Below are 18,109 nucleotides of genomic sequence, written 5' to 3' on the forward strand. Positions count from 1 at the left end.
GCTATAGACATGCTGGCTAAATCTGTTGTGGGCATTACTCCAGGATCAAACATCTGAGATCAGGTATTGAACCAGTGCTCCAAAGCAAAAATGATACACACGTACAAATTACATAGTCATAACAGCAAGCCATAACCTCTTCATAGACATCTCACTCAGCAACATTTCCACAAGATTTGTTGCAGATATAGAATGGTGGTTTAAACTAGGGATGAGAAAGGTTAACTGGTAAACATCACTCTTAATGGCTGATGCTTACCGGTTCAAGTTAACTGGTGGGGGCTGGAGCAACCAGTGAACCTGTGTGTGTGTAATATTAAGCAGGTTTCTGGACATTGCTGAGAGAACCAACCCTGGGCAAATTGCTTAAAACTGGGCCACTTACAGCAAAGACTGGAGTTTCCTTCTCGGTAAGGCAAACCAAGCCAGACACAAAACTACCTATGCCAGCCCCACTGGTTTGCCCAGTGTTACACAAACAAACCCACAGATTCTCCAGCTGCTCCTAATGCCCAAACCAGCAACCCACCCTCCTTACTGAGGTGAGAAGCTGTGAAAGCTGATTTCACCAACTCCACACAGATTCTTCCAGCTGCCAAAGGGACCAGCCACATCCCCAGGTCAATATATACTTAGATCCCCCCAAAACAGTACACCGTGCCAATCCATTAGAGTCTAAATTCTAAAGGTTTATTAAGAAGGAAAGAACAGTGTGAGAGAGAAAAGTTGTTAAAGTGGTGCATTACATACATCAGTTAAATAGCAACAGAGAGGTAGCCGTGTTAGTCTGTACTCCAACAAAACAAAGCAGCAGAAATGTAGCACTTTAAAGACTAACAAAATGATTTATTCTGTGATGATCTTTTGTGGGACAGACCCACTTCATCAGATCAATTTCTTTTTCCAATACAGACTGAGGTAAGTACAAGGGACCAAAAAAAGAGAAAAAAAGTGCAATAAAAACTGTCAAATCAAATAGGATAGAAGGAAAGGGGTGACAGGTGGGGGGATGATAATTGCCCTGTCCGAAATAATTATGAGCATCAAAGGGAAAGGAAGCAGTCATTGTAATGTGTGAGGTAGTTGATGTCTCTGTTCATATTGTGTTAATGTGTCAAATTTGAGTATTTGAAATCTCTCGCTCTAATCTGTTGTTAAATTCTCTATGTTGCAGGACTCAAATTCTCAGGTCTTTAACAGAATGGCCCACTCCATTGAAGTGTTCACTGACAGGCTTATGTGTATTGAGTTTCTTGATGTCTGCTCTGCGTCCATTTATTCTTTGGCGAAGGTTTTGCCCAGTCTGTCCAATGTACATAATGTCAGGGTACTGTTGGCACATAATAGCATATGTAATGTGGCTGGAAGTGCAGGAGAATGTCTTTGATCTTGTAACCAACATGGTTAGGTCTGGTGATGGTATCCCCAGAATAAATATGTGGACAAAGTTGGCAACAGGGTTTGTTGCAAGGAAAAGTTCCAGGATTAGTATTACTGTGGTGCAGCCTGTGATTGCTGGTAAGAATCTTCCTCAGGTTAGGAGGTTGCCTATAGGAAAGGACAGGCCTGTCACCTAGAGCCTTCTGGAGTGTGGCATCCTGATCCAGAATAATTGTAGATTTTTAATGATGCTTTGCAGGGGTTTGAGTTGGGAGCGGAATGTTTCTCAGACAACCTCTGCCAAGTCCTGGATCTCAAGGCACAGACACAGTTACACTGGTGCCCACCTATGTCATCCCACTGCCTAGACTCTCTACCTTTCTCCCCCTTACCTGGGCTCCCTCTCCCCTCAGAACTCCATCTTCAGCAACAGGGGCTCCCTCTCCACATTGAGCCCATTGCCTTAGGTCCCTGACTTCTCCGTTGCCCATCCCTCTTCAGGGGTTCCCCGCCTATCCAGCTGCAAGCTGCCATGGGTACTCCCCTCTGCCTCTGGTTCCTCCTCCAGCTGTGTGGGTCTCTCTCCACTGACCCCTGGCATCAGAATCTCTGCTGGTCCCTGGGGCAGTGCCCCTGTCCACAAGCATAGGGATAAGCCGCTCACCCCTATCTCACCCTGTGTCCCTTGTCTTGCCAGGGCCATATCAGCCATGAGGAGCAGTGGCGCGTGGGTGTGGCAGGAACTGCTGGCCCTGCTCTGCAGCATCTGGCTCTGGTTGGGCACAGCCCAAAGCACTGGGCCCACCCCCACGATGCAGAGCCAGGGCCCCAAGCTGAAGTTCCGTCTGGCTGGGTACCCCCGCAAGCATAATGAGGGGCGCATCGAGGTCTTCTACAATGAGGAGTGGGGCACCATCTGCGATGACGACTTCACCCTGGCCAATGCCCATGTGCTGTGCCGCCACCTCGGCTTCGTGGCTGCCACTGGCTGGACCCACAGTGCCAAATATGGCAAAGGAGTTGGTAAGGGGTGGGGCTGGCATCTGCCCAGCAGCCCGGTCCAGTGTCTGTGTGCGTGTACACATGAGGCTGTGTACCCAGGGGGACTGTGTGTTCCTGGAGTTATGAGGGAGAGTGTATGCAATGGGACAGGGGCTGTGTGTGCAGTGGGACTAGGAGCACATATGGGGGCGGGGGGAAATGCATTTGTATGTGTGTGCAGGGGGGCTGGCGATGTGGGGCTCTAGATTTGCACACACTGGCAGGGCTGGTGCATGTGAAATCCCCCTCTGTGGCTGTGGGGCGGGTTATTGTGGAAGTCTGGAATTCCAGGACAGTTGTTCCTAAGGAGGTTGCTCTGGTTTTGGGGGTGGGGAGCTCCATCCCGCCAAGAGAGAACACCCAAACCCTTGGAAGCTCCCTGGGAAATTGCCCTTTGAGTGGGTGACATTCCCATTTCTTCCAGCCTCTGTGTGAGGTGCAGTGCCCTGCACTGCCATATAAGCCCTATAGCCCTCCCCACCCCCAGTTATACACACCCGTTCGCGTCTGTCCCAGTCATGCCCATGACTCCTCCCCGGCTTGGTGCCTCCACAGGGCGGATCTGGCTGGACAACGTGAACTGTGGGGGCAGTGAGAAGAGCATCATGGACTGCCGGTCGCGGGGCTGGGGGAACAGTGACTGCAGCCACGAGGAGGATGCTGGTGTGATTTGCAAGGACGAGCGCATCCCAGACTACGTGGACTCTAATGTCATTGAGGTGAGTGAGCAACTGCAGCCCTGAGGTCTGGGTCCTATGCAGTGGGGCTGCCATCTGCCCGACCCCTATCCCCCAGGCCGTGGGGCTGCCCTCCCATGCCCCACACAACTGTGAAGCCTGGTTCAGTGTATGATGTTTTGGGGCTGGAGCTGGGTAGGTTGAGTGGGCTAGATGTGGGTGGGCTGGCAGTGGGTGGGCTGGTGCAAGGTGGGGTGGGTGGGCTGCAGTGGGTATGCTGGCACAGGTGGATTGGGTGTTCTGGCAGTGGATGAGCTGGTGCAAGGTGGGGTGGGTGGGCTGGCACAGGTGGATTGTGTGGGCTGGCAGTGAATGAGCTGGTGCAAGGTGGGGTGGGTGGGCAGGCAGTGGGTATGCTGGCACCAGGTGGGGTGGGTGGGCTGGCAGTGGGTGAGCTGGTGCTAGGTGGATTGGGTGGGCTGGCAGTGGGTTTGCTGGTGCCAGGTGGGGTGGGTGGGCTGGCAGTGGGTGTGCTGATACAGGTGGATTGGGTGGGCTGGCAGTGGGTGAGCTGGTGCCAGGTGGGGTGGGTGGGCAGGCAGTGGGTATGCTGGCACCAGGTGGGGTGGGTGGGCTGGCAGTGGGTGAGCTGGTGCTAGGTGGATTGGGTGGGCTGGCAGTGGGTTTGCTGGTGCCAGGTGGGGTGGGTGGGCTGGCAGTGGGTGAGCTGGCACCAGGTGGATTGTGTGGGCTGGCAGTGGGTGAGCTGGTGCCAGGTGGGGTGGGTGGGCTGGCAGTGGGTGGGCTGGCACAGGTGGGTTGGGTGGGATGGCACAGGTGGATTGTGTGGGCTGGCAGTGGATGAGCTGGTGCAAGGTGGGTTGGGTGAGCTGGCACAGGTGGGGTGGGTGGGCTGGCAGTGGGTGTGCTGATACAGGTGGGGTGGGTGGGCTCGCAGTGGGTGTGCTGATACAGGTGGGTTGGGTGTGCTGGCAGTGGGTGTGCTGATACAGGTGGGGTGGGTGGGCTCGCAGTGGGTGTGCTGATACAGGTGGGTTGGGTGTGCTGGCAGTGGGTGTGGTGATACAGGTGGGTTGGGTGGGCTGGCAGTGGGTGAGCTGGTGCAAAGTGGATTGTGTGGGCTGGCAGTGGGTGAGCTGGTGCAAGGTGGGGTGCGTGGGCTGGCAGTGGGTGTGCTGGCGCAGATGGATTGGGTGGGCTGGCAGTGGGTGGGCTGGTGCTAGATGGGGTGGGTGGGCTGGCAGTGAGTTAGATGGTGCAAGGTGGATTGGGTGGGCAGGGGCTGGGTGTGCTGATGCAGGTGGACTGGGTGTGCCAGCAATGTGTAAGTAGGTGCTAGGTAGGTGGGGTGGGCAGGCAGGCACTGGATGGGCCAGCAAAGGGCAGATTGGGCAGGCCGGCAGTGGGCAGACTGGTGCTCGGTGGGGTGGGCAGGCCAGCACTGGGCAAGCGGGTGCCGATTGTGTTGGGCAGGTCAGGCAGGCTGGCACTGGATAGGCTGGACAGGCTGGTTCTGGGCAAGCTGCTGGGATGTGTCTGGAGCTCATGCACCTGACTGGATTTTTCCTCTGCCAGGCTGAGCAGGCCCAGGTGGAGGAACTCAGGCTGCGGCCCGTGGTCTCGGGTGCCAGGAAGCGTCTGCCAGTGACAGAGGGCGTGGTAGAAGTGCGCTACAAGGAGGGCTGGGCGCAGATCTGTGACGAGGGCTGGAACCACAGGAACAGCCATGTTGTCTGTGGTATGATGGGATTTCCGTCTGAGAAGAAAGTCAACAGAAATTTCTACAAGTGAGTGATGGGGCTGAGGGCAGAACCCCCGCGATGGGGCATGCCTGGGTGCTAAGGCAGGGGAATTCTGCTGGGCTAGGGAGAGGTGCTGGGGTAGCTGGGCAGGGCTGCGGGGCACTTGGGAGGGGGTTGGAGCCTGGTGATGCTAAATCAGTGCTGCCAACTTTCACGAGTCTGTTGTGACTCTTGGGATATTTGATGTTTTCCCTATGTCCCCACCTGCTAGAGTCAGGTAACTGGGAAAGCCTCATCTCCCATGTGACCAAGCTGGTTGTTTGGGTGGGACTCAGAGATGGAACTGGATGGCTCAGAGATTGGACAAGGACACAGACCCTGTATGGGTCTTGTTACAAATTCACTGCTTTCAGAGCACTCAGCTTGGGTCCATACCCTGCAGCATTCCCATCTCCCCAGCCACCCCCCAGTGCAACCCTACTGCTTGGGGATTCTAGGACAGCCATTGTCCCCAGAACCATGTGTTTGGACCTTGTGGTTCTGAGCAGCCTGAAGTGCTCTGACTTGGCCTGTGCAGGAGCTGGGTCTGCTCCAGGAAGCTGTATGTACACAGCCCTGCCAGGACCCAGTGCTGCAGAGCTGAGCACCCTGTGGTTTTCTCATGCCATCCCAACAGTCCTAGGCTGGCTCTGCCACGGTTCCCAGGGACCTGCCAGCCCTGGTTCTGTCTCTGAACTTGTGTGCTGTAGCCCTGGGTATCTTCCTACTTTTCTGCATCCCCTGACTGGTGGGTCACCACTTCCTTTCTACAGGCAGCTAAAGCAAGCAGCCAAGAAAAAGGGCCAGAGCCTAGGGCTGGGCGCAAGGTAACAGGGTAGGGCCAGGGCCACATCCTGGGGCTGAGCCTCCCCAGCAAGTTTGGGGGTGCCAAGTCTTTCTGGATGGGAGAAACTGTCCCTGCCTGGGTCAGTTTTTTCTGCCATAAGGTCTGGATCATGGGCTGGCCTGGGAATCTGGCTAGAGCCATGAACTTCACCCTAGGAACAAAGGCTGCCCTAGATAAATGTGCTGGGTCCCTCACTGCATGGCTCTGCCAGGGCCTTTGCATTTTAGTGGGTGAGGTTTATTTGGCCAAGGATGGGGTGTGAGGCCTGCTCAGGGTCTGCCCTGCCCCTGCATGGAGCTGGGGGTTCTGTTTGTGTTCTGTGTCCTCCTGGAGAAATGGCTCCTTCTCCTGGGCCTGATGTTGCTCAGGGACCCCACTCCCACCCTTCTCGGGGAAGGAGCCTGTGCCTCAACCTATGGTGAGGTGAGGTGTTGGGTGGGGTCTGACCCTGGCCCTGGGCTGGGAGCTCAGAGCGCCATGCCCATCACCAGCTGGCGGGGGCACCATTCTCTGTTGCCATGCTGGGGAGCCCTATGTAGATGCCATTACCGGAGAGCTAGGACTGTTGGCTGTGACCCACCTCCTACCCTCCAGTTCAGCAATGAGCTGTTCGGGCTGGCTCGGTGCCCTGGAGTGGAGCTCTCTCTCCTGGAAGAAGAAGGAAGGGCTGGTGGACAAGGGCCATTTGCTGGAGAAATGGCAGTAGGGCTGCTGGCCTGGCTGTAAAGCCTCCCATTCCCCTCCCTGTTGTGCCTGCACCCGAGATCTATTCTGGCACACTTGTGTGTGTGGTAGCAGGGCCTGGAGGCTGTGCTAACATTTAATTTCAGAAGGGGAACTATACTCAAAAGAGGAAATTAGTTAAACAAAAATTAAAAGGTAGAGTGCCAAGAGTGAAATCTCTGCAAGCTGCCTGGAAAATTTTTAAGAAACACATAATAGAGGCCCAAGTTAAATGTACACCCCAAACAGATCTCATAGAACTGGGTGACTGGGCAATAAAACAGCAGATAGAAATTAGTGTTAATAATGGTAAAGTTATGAATATTGGGAAACATAATCCCATCTGGACACACAAAATGATGGGATCTGAGTTGGCTGTTACCCATTAAGAGAGAGATATTGGAGTCACTGTGGATAGTGCTCTGAAAACACCCATTCAATGTGCAGCGGCAGTCAAAGAAACCTAACGGAATGGTGGGAATTTAAGAAAGGGATAGATTGGGGTGGAGGGCAAAGTGCCGTCCCTGCCTGCTGCACCCCCGCATGCTCGCGCTGTGTGATGTGTGCCCGGGGGCAGCTGTGCCTGCTGCCCCTCCTCCAGCACAGTTTTGGAACTCCCGTTTGCTGGAAGCTGGCCAATGAGAGGTGCCGGGGCATGCTTGCAGCACAGGAAGCATGCAGAGGGCCCGTCTCCCCTTCAGAGGCACATGGTGTCCAGAAAGCATGTGGCCCCCCACAGCCAGCTGCTTTGAATAGCATGCGAGGGTGTGGCAAGCAGGGAGTCTCTATAAGGGTCCCACTTGGCTGCTAGCCAGGAGGATGTTGTGAAGGCCAAGACCAGGGGTCAGCAGGCCCCAACACGAGTGCCAAGAGTGGCACGTGAGACAGTTTTCATCAGCACACAAGATGGGAACTCAGCCCTGCCCCTCCTCCCCCATGCAGCTGAGAGCTCGCTCAAAGCCAGGCCACCTGTGGATGGACAAGAGACCAGCTAATGCTACCAACCACCACCTACATGGTAAAGCTCTGCCTCTTGATTCACTCGTTAGTGAAGCAGTTGTCAGTAAGACTGTTGATGTCGTTAAAAGATGTCACTGGCACTCAGACCGTAGATAGAGGCCCAAAGGATAAATTTTGGCACTCCGCCTCGGACTGGTTGCTGACCCTTGGCCAAGACAATAGCAGGGCTCTAAAAGGAACTAGATACATTCATGGAGGACAGGTCCCTCAGTGGCTGCTAGCCGGGTGGGCGGGTCTGGTGTCCCTAGTCTCTGTTTACCAGGAAATGGATATGGGTGACAGAGGATCCGCACTTAATTACCTTTTCTATGCATTTCCCTGAAGCACTTGGCATTGGCCGTTGTTGAAGACAGCACACTGCGGTAGATGGACCTTTGGTCTGACCCAGTGTGGCCATGCTTATGTTCTTATGCTCTGTGCACTCAGTGGTAGTCCCCGCCATAAGAGCAGGGTCTGGTCAGTGACATCGTACCAACACTGGCTGAGGGACATGAGCCAAGGTTAACAACAGCCCTGCAGCCGGAGCCACCCCTCATTCCTCCAGCTCAGAGATCACCTCCTCAGCTTTGTGGGTTGGGCTGGTGGCTGTGCTTCCTTTGGGGCCCCACTCAGCCCAGTGCCATTGCTGGGAAGTCAGAAGGGACAGAACCTTGAGACAAGTTCCAATCTTCCAGTGCTCCTGCCCTGCACTGCATGGGACCATGCTCTGTTTTCCACTTTTGGCTTCTTTCCACACTCACCCTGATCCCACGGAGGTAATGGAACCCTGCTAGTGACGTGAGGTGGAGCAGAGAAGGCCTAGCTGGAGGAGCAGGTGGGGTGCAAAGCATGGGGGGATGGAGCTGTATCTAGGGAAATGGGTGCATGGTCACATACAGGAAAAGGGGCAGTCTGTCCAGGGATGAATGGAGAAATACATGAGTGGATGGATGAATGAGCAGAGCAGGAGGGATGGTGAATGGATAGCTGTGCACGTGTGAGTTGGTGGGTACCTACAGGGATGGTTGGCTGCATATGCATGCAAGTGAGGCATGGCTGGGTGTGCTGGAAGGGATGGACAGGTGTGGGTATGTCTGAGGGTGGCTGACTGCATATTCACACAGGTGAGGGTGACTAGCTGGCTGTTTTGAGGGGGATGCACTGGATAGGATAGAGTGGTAGTGCAGGACAGACTGGAGTACAGGGTAGGGGATAGTGCTTATGTAACCCACACACCCATGTGTGGGTCATTGTCCCATGCAGTGGCACATGGAATGAGTGTCCTCTACAGCCTGAGATGAGCAGCAGCTGGCTTTTAGCTCAAACTCTAGAGGCGCCTGCATGAAGCTCCAGAGGTCTCAGGTTTGAGTCTGCCTGTGGGCAGTTAGATTTACACAACAAGTGCCAGCAGTGCTGCATGTTACAGCTCTCTTTGAAGCCAGGGTTGAATTATGGCTGATGCAGGAGGGCATTACAGTCTGAATTCCAGCTTCCCCTCTTGAGGCAACAATGCTGGGCACTTGAGCTGAGTCAGGGCAGTCTGATAATGCATCAGGAGGGGTGGGACTCCCAGCAGGGCTGAATGCAGTGCCTTGGTGGGAGATACTCTGTAAACCGGCCTGGCCTCATACAGCTAGGTTCCTACACAGGGTACCGGCCGGCCTGCCAGCCAGCCCCTGCCAGTCTGTGGGGTCACGTGAGAGGACGAGGCTGTGAGTGGCGCAGGGTGCGTGTCCTCAGGATTTGCTGGGGAGGGAAGCATAAGACATGCGTGCCCAGGCTACGTGTGCTGCATTCCAGGGAGCATGTGCTTGCCTGGGGCATATGGCAACTGCTGTGATGCAGGACATGGCTACATCATGCCTGTTCTGGAGCATGAGCTGAGAAATGAAATCACTGCATTGGTGACTTATTTCCAGACATGAGGCAGGAGGAGCTGTCACTGGCAGCAGCTGACTCCTGCTGTGTGCTCTGCCCGCAGCTTGGTAGAAAGGGTGGCACCTGGGTCCTATCCAGGGGGATCTGTTGCTTGCGGGCCTGGATCTGGCTGGGGCCCTGGTGGCTGCTGGGAAATCCGTTATGCTTGGCCAGTGGTGATAGACAGAGCCTGGGCAGGATTTTGGGCTGGACTCCAAACTCCTTGACTGTTGTTTTTCTGTTTTCCAGGCTGGTCTCCAAAGGTTGTCCCAAACACAAGCACAGGGAGGACTTTGGGGTCCCCAAGAGGTAAATGGGTGCCAGGCATTAGAGGGACCTGGAACCCAAAGTCCTGTGGCCTGCTCTGGGGGTCCCTGGTGAAGAAGTGTGTGCTTTCCTGGCTGGGGCTGTGGGCCTGGAGTGAGGGGCTGAGGCACGGAATTACATTCTCTCTCTTTCCTGCTGATTGACATTAGGGTCATGGATGGCGAGAGCCTCTGAGCTGGATGGAGCCTCAGCAACCCATCCCCTGCCAGGTGCTCACATTCTGCTCTCTGTCTGGCAGGTTGTATCTGGAACGGCAGCATCCCAGCTACCGGCTGCACTCAGTGGCCTGCACAGGGAATGAGGTGCACATATCCATGTGCCCCCTTGAATTCTACAAGGGCAATGCCACTGCGGCATGCAAAGGCGGGATGCCCGCTGTGGTGAGCTGTGTGCCAGGGCCCCTCTTTGCCACTGGCAGTTCCCTGAAGAAGAAGCAGCAGCGGCAGCAACAGCAGAGCCAGGTAAGTGCTCTCTGTGGGTTCAGTATGGGACATTTTGCCCCACCTTGTTCATATTGGAATGCGGGAGAGATTTCAAAAGACTGGAAAAGGGCAAATCTAGTACCCAGCTATAGAAAGGAGAATCAGAGCAACCCCAGGCAGCTACAGACCAGTCAGTTTAACTTCTGTGCTGGGAAGGATAATGGAACAAATAATTCATCTGCAAATATCTGGAAGAAAATACGGGGCTAAGTAACAGCCAGCCTGGGTTTGTAAAGAACAAATCATGACAGGCCAATCTGATAGCTTTCTTTGATAGGATAATGAGCCTTGTGAATAAGGGAAAAGTGGTGTTTGTGGTATACCTAGACTTTAGTGAGGCATTTGATATGGTCTCACATGATCTTCTCATTAATAAACTAGGCAAATACAACTTAGGTGGGCCGACTGTAAGGTGAGTGCATAACTGGCTGGATAACTGTTCTCAGAAAGTGGTTATTAACAGTTCAAAATTATTCTGGAATCAGAGGGGTAGCCGAGTTAGTCTGTATCTTCAAAAACAACAAGAAGTCCTGTGGCCTGGGGTTGCTCTTATTCTCCTTTCTATATCTGGGCACTAGATGCATCTGACGAAGTGGGTCTGTCGCCACAAAAGCTTATGCTCTAAAATATCTGTTAGAATTACTTTGGAAGTGCATAAAAAGGGGGTTCTGCAGGGATCTGTTTTGGGACCAGTTCTGTTCAATATCTTCATCAACAACTTAGATATTGGCATATAGAGTGCGCTTATTAAATTTGCAGATACTACCAAGCTCGGAGGGGTTATAACTGTTTTGGAGGATAGGGTCATAATTCAAAATGATCTGGACAAACTGGAGAAATAGTCTGAGGTAGGATGATGTTTAATGAGGACAAATGCAAAGTGCTCCACATATGAAGGAATAATCATTCATATGAATCATAGTGGACCACAAGCTAAAGATGAGTCAACAGTTGCAAAAAAAAAAACAAATATAATTCTGGGATGCATTAACAGGAGTGTTGTGAGCAAGACGGCATTCTTCCACTCTATTCTGTGCTGATTAGCCCTCAGTTGGAGTACTGTGTCCAGTTTTGGCGACCACATTTCAAGAAAGATGTAGAGACATTGGAGAAGGTCCAGAGAAGAGCAACAAGAATGATTAAAGATCTGGAGACTGAGCTATGAGGGCACTCTGAAATAACTGGGCTTGTTTAGTTTAGAAAACAGAAGACCAAGAGGGGACATGATAGTAGTTTTCAAGTACCTAAAGTGTGTTACAAGGTGGAGGGAGAAAAATTGTTCTTCTTAACCTCTAAGGATAAGACAAGAAGCACTGGGCTTAAACTGCAGCAGGGGTGGTTTAGGCTGGACATTAGGAAAAACGTCCTAACCATCAAGATACTTAAACATTGAAATAAATTGCCTAGGGAGGTTGTGGAATCTCCATCACTAGAGATGTTTAAGAGTGGGTTAAACAGACGTGTGTCAGAGATAATGAGAAGTCCTATGACAACTTAGAGACTAACAGGTTTATTGGAGCATAAGCTTTTTGTGGGCAAAGACCCTCTTCGTCAGATGCGTCTGTGCTCACAGAAGCTTATGCTCCATTAAATCTGTTAGTCTGTAAAGTGCCACAGGACTTTGCATTATTTTTGCAGATACAGTGTAATAGGGCTACCCCTAATATATCTATAGGGGATGGTCTATATGGTGTTTGGTCCTGCCGTGAGGGCAGGGAACTGGACTCGATGACCTCTCAGTGTCCGTTCCAGTCCTAGTGTTCTGTGTTTCTTTGAGTCTGTGATTGGGCAGTGATGCCAGCAGCCAGGATGGGAGCGCCACTGTTGGTCATGGCTGGGGCAGCTTAGCTCCCAGGGCCTGGTGGAGTGGCAGGGGCTCTGTGGTGCCCTTTGTTTCTGGGCCTGGCAGCAGTACAGGAGCATTGGGTGTCCTGTGACGCATTTCCCCTGTTCCTGCAGCTGCGTGTCCGGCTGAAGGGTGGTGCCATGGCTGGGGAAGGCCGAGTCGAGGTGCTGAAGAATGGTGAATGGGGTACCATCTGCGATGACCGCTGGAACCTGGTGACAGCCAGTGTGGTGTGCCGCGAGCTGGGGTTCGGCAGTGCCAGGGAGGCTCTGACAGGGGCACGCATGGGCCAAGGTGTGCTGGGATAGGACTGGCGGGGGATGAAGCAGCCCAGTGCCTGTGGGGAGCATGTCAGAGAGATCTGGGCACCCGTTTGAGCCCCTGAGCCTGTTCTCTGAAAGGGGAGAAGTAGGTCAGGCGAGCTGGGGGAGATGATGGCTCTCAGGGCTCCCCAGTGCCTGGTGATGAGCCGCTTTAGCTCTCAGTGCTCTGCCTCTGCCACTGCCCCCTCTCTGCCAGCCTCTCCAAGGGGACTCCAGCTGGGGAGACTGCCAGGGCCGGGAGAAGTACAGCCTCTGGGGAGAACTCAGCTCCTGGCAGGTCAGGGAAGTGCCTGATGCTAGCCTGTAGACCCAGCAGCTCCAGCAGGAGGGTGGTCAGGGCAAGGGGGCATGGGCAGGTATGGTATGGAGATTACCTGCCGCACTGGGCGCTTGCCTCCTCACTGTGCTGGCCCCTCTGTTCTCTGGCAGGGATGGGCCCTATCCACATGAATGAGGTGCAATGCACAGGCTTGGAAAAGTCACTGTGGAGCTGCCCCTACAAGAACATCACCGAGGAGGCCTGCAAGCACTCTGAGGATGCTGGGGTCCGCTGCAACATCCCCTACATGGGCTACGAGACCACGGTCAGCAGCGCATGCTGTGCAGGGGAAGCCAGCAGGTGGAGGGAGAGGGCTTGGAGGCTCAAGGAGCGTGGGGAGCCCAGGGTCTGCTGCCCTGCCAGAGACCCAGCTCACTTCCCAGGGGAGCCATCTCTCTTGGCAGGGCTTATAGGACCCAGTCCTCTGCCTGTGGCTCCTCCTGTCCCCATCACTTCAGAGCCCTGGGGCACAGAGGGGCAGTAAAGGAGGCCTGGCACCATTAGTGTGCCACTGCTGAGGCCCAGAGAAAGTGGCTGCTGACCCCATAGCCAGAAGGGTCCTCGTGCTGCCTAGGACCAGGTGTTACTGCAGTGGAGCAGTGCTGCAGGGTCCACCAAGAGCCCTGCCTGTGCACTGCTCTGTCTGGCTGCCCACAGAAAACCTGGCCTTGTTCCCAGGCAATCAGTGAGACCTGGGTTAGCCCACTGCTTGGGGAGGGGGAAGTGTGCCAGCTGCTCTCTTACCACGCATAGCGTGACAGAGCCCCAGTGCTGCTGTGGCTCTTGCTGATCCCACCTAGCTGCCAGCCTGGGGTGGGGAAGACTGGCTGTTGGGTACTTTGGCGTGGGCAGCTGTGCAGCGTTCCCAGCTGTCCCCCAGAGTACAGGTCAGTGGGGAGCAGTCCCTGTTCCATTTTCTGTCTGCTCTGCTCTGCGTCTCTGTCCTGTTCTCTGCCTGGGTGGTAGTTGTGTTACGGTGCCCCTGCCCTCAGCCAGCTCTCCCTGGGTGGCCACCTGTGTGGGTTGATGCTTGCTGTGGGCTGTGATGACAGGAGGTGTCAGTTCTCTTCACAGCCCACTCTGGAGCCATTTCTCTGCCCCTGGGCTTGGCACCATCTGCTACCTGCACCCCCTAGTGCCAACCCAGTCCTGGGGCAGGAGGAGATCGTGGCCCCCGCACCTACTGGAGACTCTAAGCCTGCGCTGGGTCACCTGCCTCCCCACCCTCGCCCATGGGGAGGGGAGTCCTGAGCATCTGTGAGGATACTGCCGCTTTGCACTGTATGCTCATGGGGATGTGCACCAAGCAAGCTGGGTGTGTGCAGCTCCCTCCCTGGCATGCTCTCATCTTGCTCCTGTGAACAAGGAGCATGTGCTGCAGGACCCTGCTGATTTCACTCCTCATCTCCAGGGCCCCCATCACCAGCCTGGATAAGGATGTTGGTTCCTGCATGGGTGCTGGATGGGGCTGGAGTAACATGGTGTGAGCTCCATCTTGGTGCTGCCACGTCAGGCAGTGGTGGGTGGGGAGGGGCAGTTTGTGCACCTGGACATGGAGATAGCTGGCCCTAGAGATGAAGCGATTGCAAATCAACATCAGTAGATGGCAGGGGAGGGCATACAGCTCTGGCCTTAAGATGATGTGCTCTGCAGGCCGTCTCTGCAAGGCACTCCCTGGCAGCCTGGGAAGACAGGATAAGGGCTGAAGCTGGCTCTTGGGCAGCCCAGGCTGCACCTCCTCTGAGATACCAGGCTTGGGGTGCAGGGGCTGCCCTGCCAGCCCCTTCCCAGAACCAGTTCAGATCCCAGCCCCATGGGTAGAGCTGCTGGTGCTGGGCTGAGGGTGCCTGGAGCGCTGCAAAGGCAGCTTCCAGGAACAGCTGGGCCCTGATGCTAGCCCCGCCCACTGCTCCCCAGATAACGGGGGCACATCACCTTCCTTCCGCAGATTCGCCTGAGCGGGGGCCGGAGCCGCTTCGAGGGGCGGGTCGAGGTGGCGGTGGGCACTGGTGGCAATGGGCACCACACCTGGGGCCTGATCTGTGGCGATGGCTGGGGAACTCTGGAGGCCATGGTGGCTTGTCGCCAGTTGGGCCTGGGATTCGCTAACCACGGCTTACAAGTAGGTGCTAGTGCCGGCTTGGCTGGGGCAGCGAACTGTCAGGCAAGGCCCAGAACTCCTCCCTGGTGCCCTGGAGGGGCAAGGGCAGCATGCTGGGTGTGTGGGGCAGCTGCATGTTCACAGCCCACAGGGCTTTCTCACAGATCCGCACAGTAGGAGGAAGGACCCAAACCGAGGGACGCGTGGAGGTGAAGCGAGGCAGTAAGTGGGGGATGGTCTGCAGCGAGGGCTGGGCCACCAAGGAGGCCATGGTGGCATGTCGCCAGCTGGGCCTGGGCTACTCCTTGCATGCAGTGACGGTACGTGTCAGAGAGGCCCAAGGCCAGGGCCCACCCCGCTGGGAGTGTGAGAGACAGGGGTTGGGCCCCAGGGACTGGCTCAGGGCTGGCTTGCAGAGGTCAGGCAGTGGGGGGAAGGGACGCTTGGTGCATGGTCCCTGGGAGTCACTAGCAGGGTTAAAGACAGAGATGGGGTTTGGGCCTGTGCCTGGCAGGCAGAAAGGGGTGCACAGAAGCCACACCTGGGGGGCATGGCACACACAAGGGCGGGGCGGGAGGGAGCAAGCCCAGGGAACAGGGGCACACGGCTCTCTGATCACCCCAACATCTCTCCCAGGAGACGTGGTACTGGGATGCCAGTAATGTGACGGAGATGGTGCTGAGCGGCGTGCGGTGTGCTGGCCACGAGATGGCGCTGAGCCACTGCCAGCACCACGGCAACAGCCTCAACTGCAAGAAGACGGGCACCCGCTTCGCCGCCGGAGTCATTTGCTCTGAGAGTGAGTGGGGGGAGGAGGGGCCTAAGTCATGCTGCCCCCCCCCCCCCCCAAGCAATTCCTTGGAGCCATTGGCTCAGCCCTGCCCCCATGCTCTGATTGGCCACTCCGGTCTCCTGCTCTGATTGGTTCAGACCTCACCAACCTTGCACCTACACTAAATGTGGCCTTGACCTCCTCTGTCCCTCCCCCCAGCACTGAGCAGGCTCCTCCTCCTCTGATTTCCTGTCCCTCCCCCCAGCACTGAGCAGGCTCCTCCCCCCTGCTCTCCTGTCCCTCCCCCCCCAGCACTGAGCAGGCTCCTCCCCCTCTGCTCTCCTGTCCCTCCCCTAGCACTGAGCAGGCTCCTCCCCCTCTGCTCTCCTGTCCCTCCCCCCAGCACTGAGCAGGCTCCTCCCCTCTGCTCTCCTGTCCCTCCCCCACCAGCACGGAGCAGGCTCCTCCCCTCTGCTCTCCTGTCCATCCCCCCAGCACTGAGCGGGCCCCTTTCCCCCCCAGCACTGAGCAGGCTTCTCCCCCTCTGCTCTCCTGTCCCTCCCCCCAGCACTGAGCGGGCCCCTTTCCCCCCCAGCACTGAGCAGGCTTTTCCCCCTCTGCTCTCCTGTCCCTCCCCCAGCACTGAGCAGGCTCCTCCCCTCTGCTCTCCTGTCCTTCCCCCCAGCACTGAGCAGGCTCCTCCCCTCTGCTCTCCTGTCCCTCCCCCCAGCACTGAGCGGGCCCCTTTCCCCCCCAGCACTGAGCAGGCTTTTCCCCCTCTGCTCTCCTGTCCCTCCCCCAGCACTGAGCAGGCTCCTCCCCTCTGCTCTCCTGTCCTTCCCCCTAGCACTGAGCAGGCTCCTCCCCTCTGCTCTCCTGTCCCTCCCCGCAGCACTGAGCGGGCCCCTTTCCCCCCCAGCACTGAGCAGGCTTTTCCCCCTCTGCTCTCCTGTCCCTCCCCCAGCACTGAGCAGGCTCCTCCCCTCTGCTCTCCTGTCCTTCCCCCTAGCACTGAGCAGGCTCCTCCCCCTCTGCTCTCCTGTCCCTCCCCCCAGCACTGAGCAGGCTCCTCCCCCTCTGCTCTCCTGTCCCTCCCCCCAGCACTGAGCAGGCTCCTCCCCTCTGCTCTCCTGTCCATCCCCCCAGCACTGAGCGGGCCCCTTTCCCCCCCAGCACTGAGCAGGCTTCTCCCCCTCTGCTCTCCTGTCCCTCCCCCCAGCACTGAGCGGGCCCCTTTCCCCCCCAGCACTGAGCAGGCTTTTCCCCCTCTGCTCTCCTGTCCCTCCCCCAGCACTGAGCAGGCTCCTCCCCTCTGCTCTCCTGTCCTTCCCCCTAGCACTGAGCAGGCTCCTCCCCTCTGCTCTCCTGTCCCTCCCCCCAGCACTGAGCAGGCTCCTCCCCCTCTGCTCTCCTGTCCCTCCCCCCCCAGCACTGAGCAGGCTCCTCCCCCTCTGCTCTCCTGTCCCTCCCCCCAGCACTGAGCAGGCTCCTCCCCTCTGCTCTCCTGTCCCTCCCCCACCAGCACGGAGCAGGCTCCTCCCCTCTGCTCTCCTGTCCATCCCCCCAGCACTGAGCGGGCCCCTTTCCCCCCCAGCACTGAGCAGGCTTCTCCCCCTCTGCTCTCCTGTCCCTCCCCCCAGCACTGAGCGGGCCCCTTTCCCCCCCAGCACTGAGCAGGCTTCTCCCCCTCTGCTCTCCTGTCCCTCCCCCAGCACTGAGCAGGCTCCTCCCCCTCTGCTCTCCTGTCCCTCCCCCCAGCACTGAGCAGGCTCCTCCCCTCTGCTCTCCTGTCCCTCCCCCCAGCACTGAGCAGGCTCCTCCCCCTCTGCTCTCCTGTCCCTCCCCCCCCAGCACTGAGCAGGCTCCTCCCCCTCTGCTCTCCTGTCCCTCCCCCAGCACTGAGCAGGCTCCTCCCCTCTGCTCTCCTGTCCTTCCCCCTAGCACTGAGCAGGCTCCTCCCCTCTGCTCTCCTGTCCCTCCCCCCAGCACTGAGCAGGCTCCTCCCCCTCTGCTCTCCTGTCCCTCCCCCCCCAGCACTGAGCAGGCTCCTCCCCTCTGCTCTCCTGTCCCTCCCCCCAGCACTGAGCAGGCTCCTCCCCTCTGCTCTCCTGTCCCTCCCCCCAGCACTGAGCAGGCTCCTCCCCCTCTGCTCTCCTGTCCCTCCCCCCAGGACTGAGCAGGCTCCTCCCCCTCTGCTCTCCTGTCCTTCCCCCTAGCACTGAGCAGGCTCCTCCCCTCTGCTCTCCTGTCCCTCCCCCCAGCACTGAGCAGGCTCCTCCCCCTCTGCTCTCCTGTCCCTCCCCCCCCAGCACTGAGCAGGCTCCTCCCCTCTGCTCTCCTGTCCCTCCCCCAGCACTGAGCAGGCTCCTCCCCTCTGCTCTCCTGTCCTTCCCCCTAGCACTGAGCAGGCTCCTCCCCTCTGCTCTCCTGTCCCTCCCCCCAGCACTGAGCAGGCTCCTCCCCTCTGCTCTCCTGTCCCTCCCCCCAGCACTGAGCAGGCTCCTCCCCTCTGCTCTCCTGTCCTTCCCCCTAGCACTGAGCAGGCTCCTCCCC

The 18,109-nt window shown here is 57.0% G+C and overlaps 1 protein-coding gene across 2 annotated transcripts in view; it reads left to right on the forward strand.

Moving 5' to 3' along the window:
* LOXL3 (lysyl oxidase like 3) overlaps nt 1-18,109 on the forward strand; it is a 92,000-nt gene that overhangs the window by 65,396 nt on the left and 8,495 nt on the right. For both annotated transcript variants that reach the window (XM_074992111.1, XM_074992110.1), the window contains 8 exons: nt 2,078-2,403; nt 2,977-3,140; nt 4,695-4,906; nt 9,952-10,174; nt 12,155-12,335; nt 12,794-12,948; nt 14,632-14,805; nt 15,421-15,583. In XM_074992111.1, coding sequence (XP_074848212.1) covers nt 2,091-2,403; nt 2,977-3,140; nt 4,695-4,906; nt 9,952-10,174; nt 12,155-12,335; nt 12,794-12,948; nt 14,632-14,805; nt 15,421-15,583 — 1,585 coding nt within the window. In that variant the 5' untranslated portion in view covers nt 2,078-2,090. The remainder of the gene's footprint in view (nt 1-2,077; nt 2,404-2,976; nt 3,141-4,694; nt 4,907-9,951; nt 10,175-12,154; nt 12,336-12,793; nt 12,949-14,631; nt 14,806-15,420; nt 15,584-18,109) is intronic.

This window comes from Carettochelys insculpta, chromosome 4, assembly GCF_033958435.1.
Source record: "Carettochelys insculpta isolate YL-2023 chromosome 4, ASM3395843v1, whole genome shotgun sequence".
In the NCBI taxonomy this organism is placed as follows: Eukaryota; Metazoa; Chordata; order Testudines; family Carettochelyidae; genus Carettochelys; species Carettochelys insculpta.